Source organism: Bombus flavifrons, chromosome 3 (assembly GCF_040668555.2).
Source record: "Bombus flavifrons isolate JBK064 chromosome 3, iyBomFlav1_principal, whole genome shotgun sequence".
NCBI classification, from domain to species: Eukaryota; Metazoa; Arthropoda; class Insecta; order Hymenoptera; family Apidae; genus Bombus; species Bombus flavifrons.
Genome location: NC_138444.1, coordinates 17,215,458 through 17,227,837, shown reverse-complemented (window position 1 = coordinate 17,227,837; position 12,380 = coordinate 17,215,458). Strand labels below are relative to the sequence as shown.

Here is a 12,380-nt window from a genome sequence, read left to right as displayed (position 1 = left end):
TCGATGTACGGACCACATACGCGCGGCGATGCTCCTACCGCGGCATCGGGGGAACGTTACGAAAGGAACGATCGATTCTTCCAGGTTTTCCAGTGCGTTTATTCGAATCGCGAATCTAGCAAAAAATACACGCTTGGATACAAATGATCGGCAGTCGCATCGCATCGGAACCTTGCCTCATGCTGGAACGTCAGGCTGCCGTTGATTCGTCCTCTCCTCGGACCTCGTGAATCACTACGCTTGCAACATCGACCATCGTTATTCGGCTAATCTCCAGCTCGTTCGTTGTAACGCCTACCGGGGCCAGTTAAGGAAATTGCGGACATCCTGTCATCAAAGATACGGAAAATCATTAACGACCATGCGATAACAATTAACAGCTAATTAAGTGGCATGCACGCAGACACACGATGTCGTGCAGTCCCTTCGACGAACGGGTGTGCGTTGCATTCTAGTTAGATACTTTTACCCACGACGTCCGGTTCCGTCGTTGCAAACGTCGATAAAGAGAAAAGAGAAAAAAGGCATACTAACTACAAACGGAACAGCGTTTCTCGTCCGAGCCATCGCCGCAACCGTCGCGGCCGCTGCAGGCGATCGCGTCCGATCGACACCTGCTGTTGTCGCACCTGAACGGACAATGTCTGGTGGCGACTCTGCCGCGGCTTCCGACTTGCCTTCGACAAACTCCTCTTGGCTCGTCGCTTCCGTCGCGACAAGACACCACGGCGTTGCAGAACTCGTACGCTGGCAGGCATTGTCCGTTGTCACACCTGAACGCTCCTTCCGGACATTCTACGACACGGATTCATTGTGTTCGATCATTCGAGAATCGAGCGGTATTCGCGACTCGCGTCGTTGCCAACGAAGCACTTACTCCGTCGATTGTTGCAGCCGAACTCGTCCTCGCCTCGCGGACAATCCCGTTTACCGTCGCACATTAGCGCTCTCGACACGCAAACGTCGCTCCTACCACATCTGAATGCTTGTACAGGGCATTCCGTCCCTCCTTCTCGCACCGAGCATCGTTCGTCCGAGCCGTCGCCGCAGTCCGGTCGTCCGTCGCAAACGAAGAACCAACTGATGCATTTTCCGGAATTCTTGCATTGAAAGGTGCCAGCCGCGCAACCGGTATTTCTCGCGGAACAGCTTCCGTTTCCTCGGAAACCACAGTCGCACGTTCCGTCGATGCATCTCGAGTAAGGATCCGCTAGACGGCATTCCAAATCGGAGACGCAATCGTGTCCTAAACTGATGGCCGATGGCGGCTCGGTCGCCTCCACCTCCGACTGTCGATCTGTTTTCGAAGCGGACGCTGCGTAAAAGTTTGCGTAAAAGTTTTATCGATAACGATTTTCTCCCTTTTTATCGACTGTCTGCCTCTTCCTTTTCTCTTACCTGACGTCCACACCGTCGACGACACGGTTTCGGTGAGTGCCTCGACCACGATAGCGTCGTCTCTGCTGTCGTAGTCCGCCGTCGGTAAGACGTTTTGCGAGTGGAAAGAATTCGTCGTCTCGGTGGTCGCGTCTAGGGGAAACGATGGGATTGCCGACTGCGCGGTGTCATTTTTCAGCCAGTCGATTCGAACTCCTGTAAAGAAACGAACGAAATACGTGGGTAGTCGATGTAACATCGTTTCTGCGCCACCTAGTTACCTGTTTCCATCTGTTCCTCCGCCTCGTCCTCTCGTCGATCGTCAAACGTCTGAGTTTGCTCGTCGAGGCGGGACGACACCGTCGGTGTCGCGATCGTTTCCGTCGAGAAATCATCGAACAGCGGTAAAGGTCTAACCAGATCGTCGGGTCGGCAAATATCGTTTTCGCGACGCATAGGCGCCGTGCATTGGCAACGTCCGAACAAGTTGGGGATCAAGAAGTCACAGTGTGAGTTCCGCTGCCATAGACGACAATGGGCGTGCTCGTAGCAAACTTGGCCAAGTTTCGCCGCTGAAACGTTACGAAATAACGCGCGTTCGATCGATCTCTCATCGAAGATTAATCCCTGCTTGCTCGGACTCGTCGAAGCTTCGACGAAGGGCATACGACGAAGCCGTCAAGCGATTCGAGCTATCGTCTCGTTCGAATCTGACGGTTTTCGATATAGTCCAGTCGAATTAGCCTTGGACGCAATGTTAAACGGCACGTGAAATTTTCTTACGCCATATCGTTTCTCCGACGTACTCGACTTCTTTGATAACTCCGTCTCGTCGTTCGGATAGATGGTGTTGAAGTGGGTCTCGTACGTACAGACAATGTCGACGATAAAGCGCAAATGTCGACAAGCCGAAAGGGTTAGAAAACTTCAATAGGCCTAACGGCCATCAGTAATATCTTTTGACGTCCAACCGTAGTCGTTGATTATGCATTAAGTTCAAGTTAAATAATCATCGTTTTTTTATTTAATCCACTGTAATAAATCCATCTATCGATACATTATCATATGGGATAGAAACCACTGGAAATCCTAATTTCTAATATTTCCGAATAAAGAATTTCTATAATGCCCTCTATATTCCGAGATACGAAACCTCAACTGTCTATAGACCATAGACAGTTAGGATAGACACTGTGATAAACATATTGGTATCACGTTCGCGCAAGAAAATTGCAGGTACCACGTGACATGGAATTTAGCCTTTTTCGATTTCACTGCACCGATACGAAACGAGCGAAACGCGGGTAAGGTCATGGTTACTCTAAACGAGTGGTCGGACGAAGCGACGTTTACAAATATCCGGAGACTGCGCTTCTCAGACTCGGCAAACGAGCTTAGAAAAACTCGTAAGAATCTATTTTCGTCGATTCGTCCGCCATAGCTTGAAAAACGGCTTAACGATCGCGTCTACTTACGACCCAGACACGTGTGCCGACGAAATTGGAGGAAACCATCCCTGCAGCCGCAGAAACCATCCAAGCAGCCGCTGTTGGCTACTTTCAAGGTGCATTGCTCGTCGACGAGACACTCCTGGCCCAAAAGAGTCGCTGCATATCGCCGCGAGAAAGGAAACAGCGCTCGTTGTTATATTCTCGCCGCCGAAACGAGGCTCGTAATCGCAACAAATTCTCACCCTCGAGGCAGTACGTTCCGTTGTACGCGGCAAAGTAGGGCAAACAGCGACAATAGCCATTCCGACAGTGACTACCCTCGATGCTGGAATCGCATTCCGCGTCCCTGGTGCATCGCTCGTCCAGCCGCGCGCTCACTGTCCTCGCTGCCGAGCCCACAACGATCGTCCCCTGAAACGCGCATCGCAATCTTCTCGTATTCCCGTTTGCCTGATGACGGCAACGAGTAAAACAGAACCGCAGCTCGTTTCTTCGTTTATCCGGAAGGAAACGAGCGCGAACCAGCCTGGCTTACTCGTCGCCCGTTTGCTCGTCTTTTCCACGCGTTCGATTCATACGCGCCCCTCTACCACCTCTCACCCTGTTTCCTGTCCCATTACCTCGATCGCGTTTGCCAGTTTCTCATCTCATCGTCGAACAATAAGCGCGGACAAACGCGCCGCGAATACGGTAAAAACTGCTGGCAATACGGAAGAATCAAGCCGGGTAGAATGGAAAGAGCAGGGCCGTAAAGAAGAGACAAAGGTAGCTGGGAAAAAAAGAGAGAGAGGGGGGAAGACGGAATACGTCGAACGTGCAACGTAGCGAGAGAAATGGAAGAAACGCTAACCGCGGAGAGGAGGGGACGACGACCGACACATGGCGATGCTCGGAAGGAAGTAAGCGCGAAACGAGACGACGTGGCGCGACATTCGCGTCCCGAGTTTAAAGTAGCCGCGTAACATGCACCGTTAATCAGGTGTTGCCAGCGAGCGCTTGAAGTTAGAGTTTCCAGTTCCTGCAAGACGACGTTTGTTTTCGCGGGAACGGCTGTTTACGCGGCTCACGCACCACACTTCCATTTCCGCGTGTTTCGCGCCGCACGTTCGCGCCCGTCGGCTCGCTTCACCCGCCCTATCTTCTTCCCGAGCGCGAAACCGTAAATCTTGGCGATCATCGGTCGCGCACGTAGCGCGCGAATTTGCGTCGGAGATGGTCCACCGCCGAACGAAACTCACCAAACGATCGATCGCGATCGCAAACAGAAGAACGACGATCGTTTCACCGTTGCCACGCATCGTTCTCTCGGCTACACGGCTCTTCGCCTCGACGATCGATGGTCGATCGATCGATCACGCTGTATTTCCCTTTGCTTCTGCGTCGAGAGCGTGCTCGCGACGAACGACTCGATCTATCTCGCACGAGTACCCGGCGCGACTGCGATGTCCGCGCGTTCTTCGCAATGACTGAAAGCAAACGGCGACCCTGGCTGCTTTTCGTCCCCGTGCACGAACGATACAAAAGCGGACACAACTGTGTTCCCTCGCTCTCCCACCTCTTTACCGCGCTCTCGGTCTTCGTCTCGGTCTATGTTCCGGACTTCTGGTCTCGATCCTTCTTCGAGTCACTACTCTCCCTTCCGCGATCGTAGCGTATCGTGATCGGCAAATTCGCGATTCGTTTGGACAATGTTTTACCCGCTTCGCGTCTATGCCTATGACGCGACTCTTCGAGAATAATAGTTGGAACTGTTGGACGAGGTAACAACGACGACGAACGAGCAAGACGGAAATGGGAAGGTAAGAAGTAAGGGTGACGAACGAATAATATTCGGGTCACGCGCAGACTGCTTCAAAATTCATTGGTATTCCAATACGAAACGAGCAACGAACTTGGTCGTGATCCACCCCTTCTCTTCTTCTTCTTCCTGCTCGATCAGTCGCGCTTCCCTTTCTCATCGTCTTCCTCGTCTTCTTGCCCGTTGTGTTACTCGTCGCACCGGTACATCTACCGGTGCATGTGGTTTCGTTAATTTCTACTCCTCGAGGAAGATTGGTCGCTCAACCGAACGGTATCGTTAACCTACCGTTTCGTCGGCACGTCATCGTTTCACGAGCTACCCTTGGCCCGTATCCGACTCGTGATCGAGACGCGAGTGACGGCCAGTCCTTCGGACTCTTTCTTTAGGTCTGCTCGATAAGCCGAAAGAAGGAGGCGTGAAGCGGGAAGCGGGAAGCGGTAAGCGGGAAACGGCACGCGGTGAGTCGCCCGAGAAACAGGAAGCGCCGCGATGGACTACGTTGGAATGTAAATGGAGAATCGACCGAGACCCGAGAACAAAAGAAGAGCCAACCGCGAGAAACGCGTAGTGCGCGTTGGGTGCGAGGTAAAAGACCTACACGGAAGTGCCATAAAATTCTGCAGGGCTCGAAGCAGGATGGGAAATGATCGCTTCGTCGAAATCTTTGCCAGTTCGTTCTAATCCGCGAACGAATAATTTCCTCTCGTCTGTACTTTCGAAAGGCACCGGTGACTGATCTAGACGAAATTTTGTACACATCGTAGGATCAAATAATAAATCTAAAATATAAAATTTTAGCTTCGGCAGATAGTACATTCGAAAGATACAGACAGGTCCCTATATAGTGTTATATATATATATATATATATATATATATATAATAGATCTTTATACTAATCTTAAACGCAATATATCGTGTGTTGGTTTGGGTTAGGTTAATTACTGACGCGTGAAATAAATCGGTCGAAAACACTGTCACCAACATCACCTAATAGCAGCAAAGATCTACTATATTGCGTATGTATAGGGGCCTCTACATTCGGAACACACGATTTGTCAACACATCCTTGCTTTGTCTGTCGAGCGTTCCGAATTGTAGCACATTTTGTGTGCTACGAAACAAGCGACGGGTGAGGGAAGATTGCTAGCGTACCAACCGTGCTATTTACAAAATTCTTTTCGCACTTCGATTAGACGATCGATCTCACCTTGGTGCTGTACGATTGCTCGTTTCATCCGCGATTATCTTCGAGAAATGTGCGAATAAGGATGTCCGGAATCCATTTAAATATCTACCTTAATTTATCTCACGTTTCATTCTGAATGGATCCCAATTCTATGCTCTTATCTGACCGAGTATCTCGAAATTATGCTCTAATGACGGTAATGATAATCCTCCCGATCCCCGCACCTTCTATACCTTCTTCTTTTTCTCGTGCCTCGTTATTCTCTTCGAATTAATTAGATCTCACTTATTAATTTTGCCGCGCGTATACGAGTACATGCATCCTTGTTCCTGTTTTCTTCTCGGAAGAGACGATTCTGATCGTACTCCAGAAAACGTATCGTAAAAGCGTCTCTCGATTTAGGTCGTTTTCAATTTTGCCAAAATTTCGTTTACTAATTTCGTTTTGAAACTTTTCATACCGACGATGTAAGCGATATTTGAAAAAAGCCGCTCTTTCAACATCTTTAACGGAATTGGATTACCGCATGTGGATGGTTTCACCCAATCAAAAAATTGGGAACACTACGTAAAATTTTGCGTAGTCGACATTTCTAGAATATTTATCGCTAACAAATTGCTTTTAGATTCTTTCTTGCGTCGAATGCTGTTCAAAAAGATAGGAAAGGACAAGGAAAAGTAAAACTTTAATGTAATGTGTACATCCGAGTGAATTATAATCATAAATATTACGCAACTCGTCCAATAGTTTGTCCGTACGCGTCGCCCTCAACGAGTTGGTTGTTCAGGAGTTTCGTTGGAAGTATAGGTTAAACGTTAAAGAAATTGTGCATCAAATATGATATATATTACGAAAATAATTTGCAATCCTGGTAAGTAGACGTAAAATCGCTTTGTATCGAATGATCGTTGCTTCGAGTCGGTGTTTCTTTAAGACAACGATGGAATGTAGAAAGATTTCGTAAAGATGGAAGTCACTGAAACGAAATTAGAATCGAAGAAACTTAAACTTTAACTTACTCATCGATTGATTACAGATCATTGATAAAAGATTACATTTCTTTTACTTTCAGCACTCAGGCACACTGCGAAGCAGCTATCTTTAGTTGAGCATCTTGTTAAACACGTAAGAAAATTACAGTGGAATTTCCATAACCGCTACTTCCATGATACGTTTTCTAAACTTAACGCTCGCAGGGTATCTTAAAATAAAACCTTTCCTTTTAGAAATTTTATGGTCAGTTACGAGCAGGGACATATTTACCAAGTCTGATAACGCAAAGGTCTTATAGCACGAAACAAGTGTTTAGTAGAAATAAGCCCCATTGTAACGTTGGTACAATTGGACATGTTGATCATGGAAAAACGACGCTTACAGCAGCTATTACCAAGGGTATATTTGGCAGTTGATTTTCATTTATATTAATCATTTTATCTGTTGCGTTTACCGTTGTACTTGTCTGTTGTAGTTCTTTCTCAAATGCAACTCGCAAAAGCAAAAGAATACTCTGATATTGATAATGCACCCGAAGAAAAAGCACGTGGTATAACTATTAATATCGCGCATGTTGAATATCAGACAGAGAAACGTCATTATGGACATACCGATTGTCCAGGACATGCGGATTATATCAAGAACATGATTACTGGAACATCACAGATGGATGGAGCTATACTTGTTGTTGCTGCTACAGATGGTACCATGCCACAAACCAGAGAGCATTTACTTCTTGCTAAGCAGATTGGTGTCCAAAACATTGTTGTTTTCATCAATAAGGTAAGATCTTTTGTGTAGTTGGTTGAGTACTATCTATGTAAAAACCACCTCATCCCTCTTCTCTGTTGTCAAAAACGTTATGTTCTTTTTTATTCATAAAGGTTGACCTCGCAGACAATGAAATGATCGATTTAGTAGAAATGGAAATAAGAGAGTTGTTAACCGAAATGGGTTATGATGGATTAAACATACCTGTTATTAAAGGTAGTGCCCTTTGTGCAATGGACGGTACTAATCCAGATATAGGACGGGATGCTATATTAAAATTGTTAGAGGCTGTAGATTCTTATATTCCAAACCCTGTCAGAGAATTAGACAAACCTTTTCTCTTACCGATAGAAGGTGTTTACTCTGTTACGGGTAGAGGGACGGTAGCTACTGGCAGATTGGAACGTGGAAAAATAAAGAAGGGCATGGAATGTGAGGTGATTGGGTACAACAAAGTATTGAAGAGCACAATAACAGGAATAGAAATGTTTCATCAAACGTTAGAAGAAGCCGAGGCGGGAGACCAAATGGGTGCTTTGCTTAGAGGTTTAAAAAGAGATGACATCAGAAGGGGTATGATAATGTGTAAACCAGGAAGTCTGAAAGCCCACGATCATTTAGGATGTCAAATGTACATGCTGACTCCTACGGAAGGAGGTAGAAGAAAACCTATTAATAATCTCATGCAAATTCAAATGTTTTCAAAGACCTGGGATTGTGCAGCTCAGTTAAATATGGAAATGAAGGACTTGATCATGCCTGGCGAAGATTCTGGGTAAATTTTCATTAAATGTTATTCAAGCGGAAAAACGAGTTACACGAATTGATAAATTGATTTAACGTGGATATGGATTTTTGTTTTCAGTGTTACGTTAAAATTGATAAGACCAATGGTGTGTGAAAAGGGCCAGCGATTTACATTGCGATTTGGCTCGTTGTCTATAGCAACTGGAGTAATCACGGATCTTTTGCCAAATCTCAGCGAAACCGAGCGATTAGAACTTGTCGCAGGTAAAAAGAAATTGAATAAACATGCGGCAAAAGCTTAATTTAAGTTATTTACTGCATTTATCGTGTGTCAATCAATAAAACCATATAGAACTAGATTCAACAAATACACACACATATATATATATATATATACTATTATTATATATATATTATTATTTTAAAATATTCGACTTAAAAATATTACTTTCAGTCATGTTGAAAATTAATAAATTGATTTGTATGTAATAATAATATAATAATATTTTGTATACAATTTTAATTTTCTGTTCTTAAAATGGTCGATTTTTATTATCAATAAAGCATAATCTCCTCAACAAATAGAGAACGTAAGTACTTTAAACGATTTGAAAATGTCTTAACTTTGAAAAAACAGTTCAACGATGATTTATTGAATCCAATACATCAACGGTACAAGTTGTTTCAAACAACAGATGAGACACCAATACGAAATATTTCGTTCTCCTCTTCTGTTATTTCTTAACCATAGTTGTGCTATGGTGTTTGTGTACACATTACTTGGTGCATTCAATTGGCAATAAAATAAAGGAATTAGGGGAAGGACCATGTGCAACGCTTTGTCTCTCCATAACGAAACGAACGTATTTGTATAGAAAGAAAAAAACACTGTTTATATAATTTAAGTTGAACAAATGGTACATTCACCTTCGCTAATAAAAATAGTAAATAGTCCTCATTATCCTGGACAGGCGCAACTGACTACAAACTGTACTTCGCTCCAATCGAAATATTATTTCAAAATACAACGCTGTGTTTGAGAATCGTAGATTACTCGTAAAAACGACTGCTGGCACTGCACGCCTAATGCTTTCTTTTCCTTCTTCATTTATGTTCGTTGGATGATCCTGTGTGTACATACGCAAGGTAGCAGCAAAGATTATGTCATTTATTTGTAAAGATTGAACTACTTTGAGAATTTCTCAAATTTCGTGTGTGTGTATGTGTACACATGAGTGTGTACGCGCGTAAGCATATGCAGACGCATGTGTAAACAGTTGCTTTTAATATTAGCGCATCGATTGTATCGAAAGATTCTTTCTTACAGAATTAATTTTTCACTTTTTTGCTTTACGAAGCAGCCCGTTCATTCATTCAACCACAGGCAATTCACGTACAATGTTTCGGCATACGATATTATAAAGTTAGCAACAGAAATCCGACAGCTTTGACACTATGCCTTAAAGCAAATCGACAATTCGGTTGATCGACAAGTTATGCATTCATTACACTAAATACATCGTTTCACACAACATACGTGTACTCACGCATACTCATATCAATTATACGTAAATAAAGGAAAGAACGACTGTAATCTACGATACGTAAAGTTTCATTGGGTCAATGTGTATCGATCAAATCGTATTTTGAAACTGACTTGTATGGAATTAGACCTCGTGTCTAATTCACGCACGCAAATCATGACTTGCGTGCGTGACGCAATGTTCAATTCCTGGTATCATCTAACCTTTAAGACAAAACTCGAGAAACGCGAATCGTTGAAATATTTTTATCATCGTATGACAGTTAAATATGAAACGGAAGTAATCGCACCCATTAATTCTATTGAAGAAAGAATCTTTGACTTATAGAGAGGCACAAGTACGTAACGTACTTAGTATGCACGTGTACGTATATGGTTTGCCCCTATTCGTATCATACACACAACGTGGCAAACTAAAGATCTTCATCATCTTCTGGTAGTGCTGTCTCTTGTGCTTCCTTAAGATCTTTCTCTATCTGTTGCTGCCATTGTGGATCCATTGTAACTTCCGGAGGAAGGAGAGCCGGCATTGCAACAAATTCAAGATTTGCATCACCGATCAGCTTACGTCCCAACCATAAGAAAGGTTTCTCAAAGTTATAGTTGCTCTTTGCACTGATGTCGTAGTACTAAAGCAAACATAGAGAAAATTGTTGTTTCGATTAAATATGCATTATGTCAACAGTTCTTATATTTGAAGGTAAGTTAGATTAGAAGAATGTAAATAGCTTAAGATAAGTCAAACTAGAAAGATATTTGGTACGTTACATACTGCAAGACACGAGAAGAAAGAAAAGATTTGTAAGATCAAACTACAAAAATACTATATGCCTTGGACATGCTATTACCTGTAGATTCTTCTTCCTATGAAAGACGATGCTCTTGGCTTTTACTTTCCTATCCTTAATGTCAACTTTATTCCCACATAGAACTATAGGTATATTCTCACAAACACGAACCAAATCTCTATGCCAATTAGGTACATTTTTGTACGTTACTCTTGACGTAACGTCAAACATGATGACAGCACACTGTCCTTGAATGTAATATCCGTCTCTCAGACCACCAAACTTTTCTTGACCAGCTGTATCCCAAACGTTGAAACGAATCGGACCACGGTTCGTGTGAAAGATCAGAGGATGTACCTCGACACCTAAAGTTGCGACATATTTTTTTTCGAATTCACCGGTCAAGTGCCGCTTGACGAACGTCGTTTTTCCAGTACCACCGTCACCTACTAGTACACATTTGAAAGTTGGAATCTCAACATTTTGTGCCATTTGTGCCATACCGATTGTTAGACCACAAACTGTTGATGTGACAAAAAGAGATCTGAAAAAGTAACATTTATATATAAAAACTGATCAGCTAGATGAGAGTAAAATCGAATGCAAAAGAGAAATGTATTATCGATCAGGTTATTATAGATACACTAGAAAATTAGAATAGTCCGACACTTGGAAGTTGCTGGAAGATACTAGATCGAAAATCACGCATCGAAAACGTGATCGACGTGCCTGTTTTTTCACTATATTTGTAATTATTTAAAAATAATACGTTATATCTCGATTATAATATGAACACACCTATCAAAATACTACTTTGTCGTATCTTTTCTAGTAAATTGCAAGGCCGGTTTATCGTTAACGTCCCGCGCTCGATGTACAAAATTTACCACGTTCCGCTAAAAGAATGGCGCCTCTCGTTGTAACACAAGCTTTCGCGTTAATCTTGTCACGCGACTACGCGTAATTTTGATAGAAATCGCAAAGAATCGAACAAACCGACGATAGATTTATTATGAATCTATGAAAATCGGAGAATATTTGTACAAAATTTCCCGGCAAGTAACGTGTACGTGAAAATGACCGATAAAATTTACCCTGCAACACAGTCGTTACGGCTCACAATGGCGTTCCTTCGAGTCGACGACAGGGGTCCGCATTTTCATCATTCGCTAAGTAGAATATCATTCAATTTAACGAATGTATCTAATCGATACACTATAAAAAAATTAAATTGAATTATTTTTTCGTCTAAATCATTAAAATAATATGTAAATCGGTGGTTTTTTTTTAAATTATAAGTAGAAAATGACGTAAGTCAGCGACATCTATTTTATGCGCGCCACACCGAGCCGGTATCGAAGAATTTCAGTTTTTAACGGGAGAATTAATACGTATACGTATGCGTATACGTGGAAGGATGCATTGGCGCACGTTAGGCGGTTAAATTTGAGTGCACACGTCCACTTTAACCTTCCATCTTTTTCCCAATGGTTTCCTTTCGTTTTCGTTTTCTTTCTTCCGTTTCGATAGAAATATATAATACATCAAAACGTAGATCCTAAGATTCGCGTTTGTCGTATCAAAGTGTCTGATATTTTTATGATTGCTTTGATAAAGGAGATTCACTCGCTTTTTTTGTTTCATTTAACAAAACAGAGTATTGCAGACTTCGAAGAATATTCACGTATGAAGGCGACAGATTTAAACATATATCGATAAATT

At 43.1% G+C, this 12,380-nt stretch overlaps 3 protein-coding genes across 6 annotated transcripts; 1 reads left to right on the top strand and 2 right to left on the bottom strand.

Moving 5' to 3' along the window:
- Positions 1-75: 75 nt before the first annotated feature.
- On the bottom strand, positions 76-4,946 carry ImpE1 (Ecdysone-inducible gene E1). 2 transcript variants are annotated; one of them, XM_069109557.1, is made up of 8 exons: positions 4,067-4,946; positions 3,071-3,239; positions 2,853-2,984; positions 1,659-1,949; positions 1,399-1,593; positions 878-1,297; positions 535-795; positions 76-327 (listed from the first exon to the last, which is right to left on the bottom strand). In XM_069109557.1, the coding sequence occupies exons 1-8, from the start codon at positions 4,124-4,126 to the stop codon at positions 308-310; spliced, it is 1,548 nt and encodes a 515-aa protein (XP_068965658.1). In that variant the 5' UTR covers positions 4,127-4,946; the 3' UTR covers positions 76-307. The 2 variants fall into 2 exon arrangements, with proteins under 2 accessions (XP_068965658.1, XP_068965657.1); XM_069109556.1 differs by having other exon boundaries at positions 878-1,315; positions 4,067-4,944.
- A 1,419-nt stretch (positions 4,947-6,365) lies between these two features.
- On the top strand, positions 6,366-8,717 carry LOC138177867 (elongation factor Tu). The gene is made up of 6 exons (XM_069109123.1): positions 6,366-6,687; positions 6,889-6,941; positions 7,043-7,208; positions 7,285-7,592; positions 7,694-8,355; positions 8,446-8,717. The coding sequence occupies exons 1-6, from the start codon at positions 6,654-6,656 to the stop codon at positions 8,627-8,629; spliced, it is 1,407 nt and encodes a 468-aa protein (XP_068965224.1). The 5' UTR covers positions 6,366-6,653; the 3' UTR covers positions 8,630-8,717.
- Positions 8,718-8,959: 242 nt separating this feature from the next.
- Positions 8,960-11,878, bottom strand: Ran (RAN, member RAS oncogene family). 3 transcript variants are annotated; one of them, XM_069110002.1, is made up of 3 exons: positions 11,753-11,878; positions 10,719-11,202; positions 8,960-10,499 (listed from the first exon to the last, which is right to left on the bottom strand). In XM_069110002.1, exons 2-3 carry the CDS (start codon positions 11,157-11,159, stop codon positions 10,284-10,286), a joined length of 657 nt encoding a protein of 218 aa, XP_068966103.1. In that variant the 5' UTR covers positions 11,160-11,202; positions 11,753-11,878; the 3' UTR covers positions 8,960-10,283. The 3 variants fall into 3 exon arrangements, with proteins under 3 accessions (XP_068966103.1, XP_068966102.1, XP_068966104.1); XM_069110001.1 differs by having other exon boundaries at positions 11,457-11,791; XM_069110003.1 differs by having other exon boundaries at positions 11,546-11,791.
- Positions 11,879-12,380: the final 502 nt, after the last annotated feature.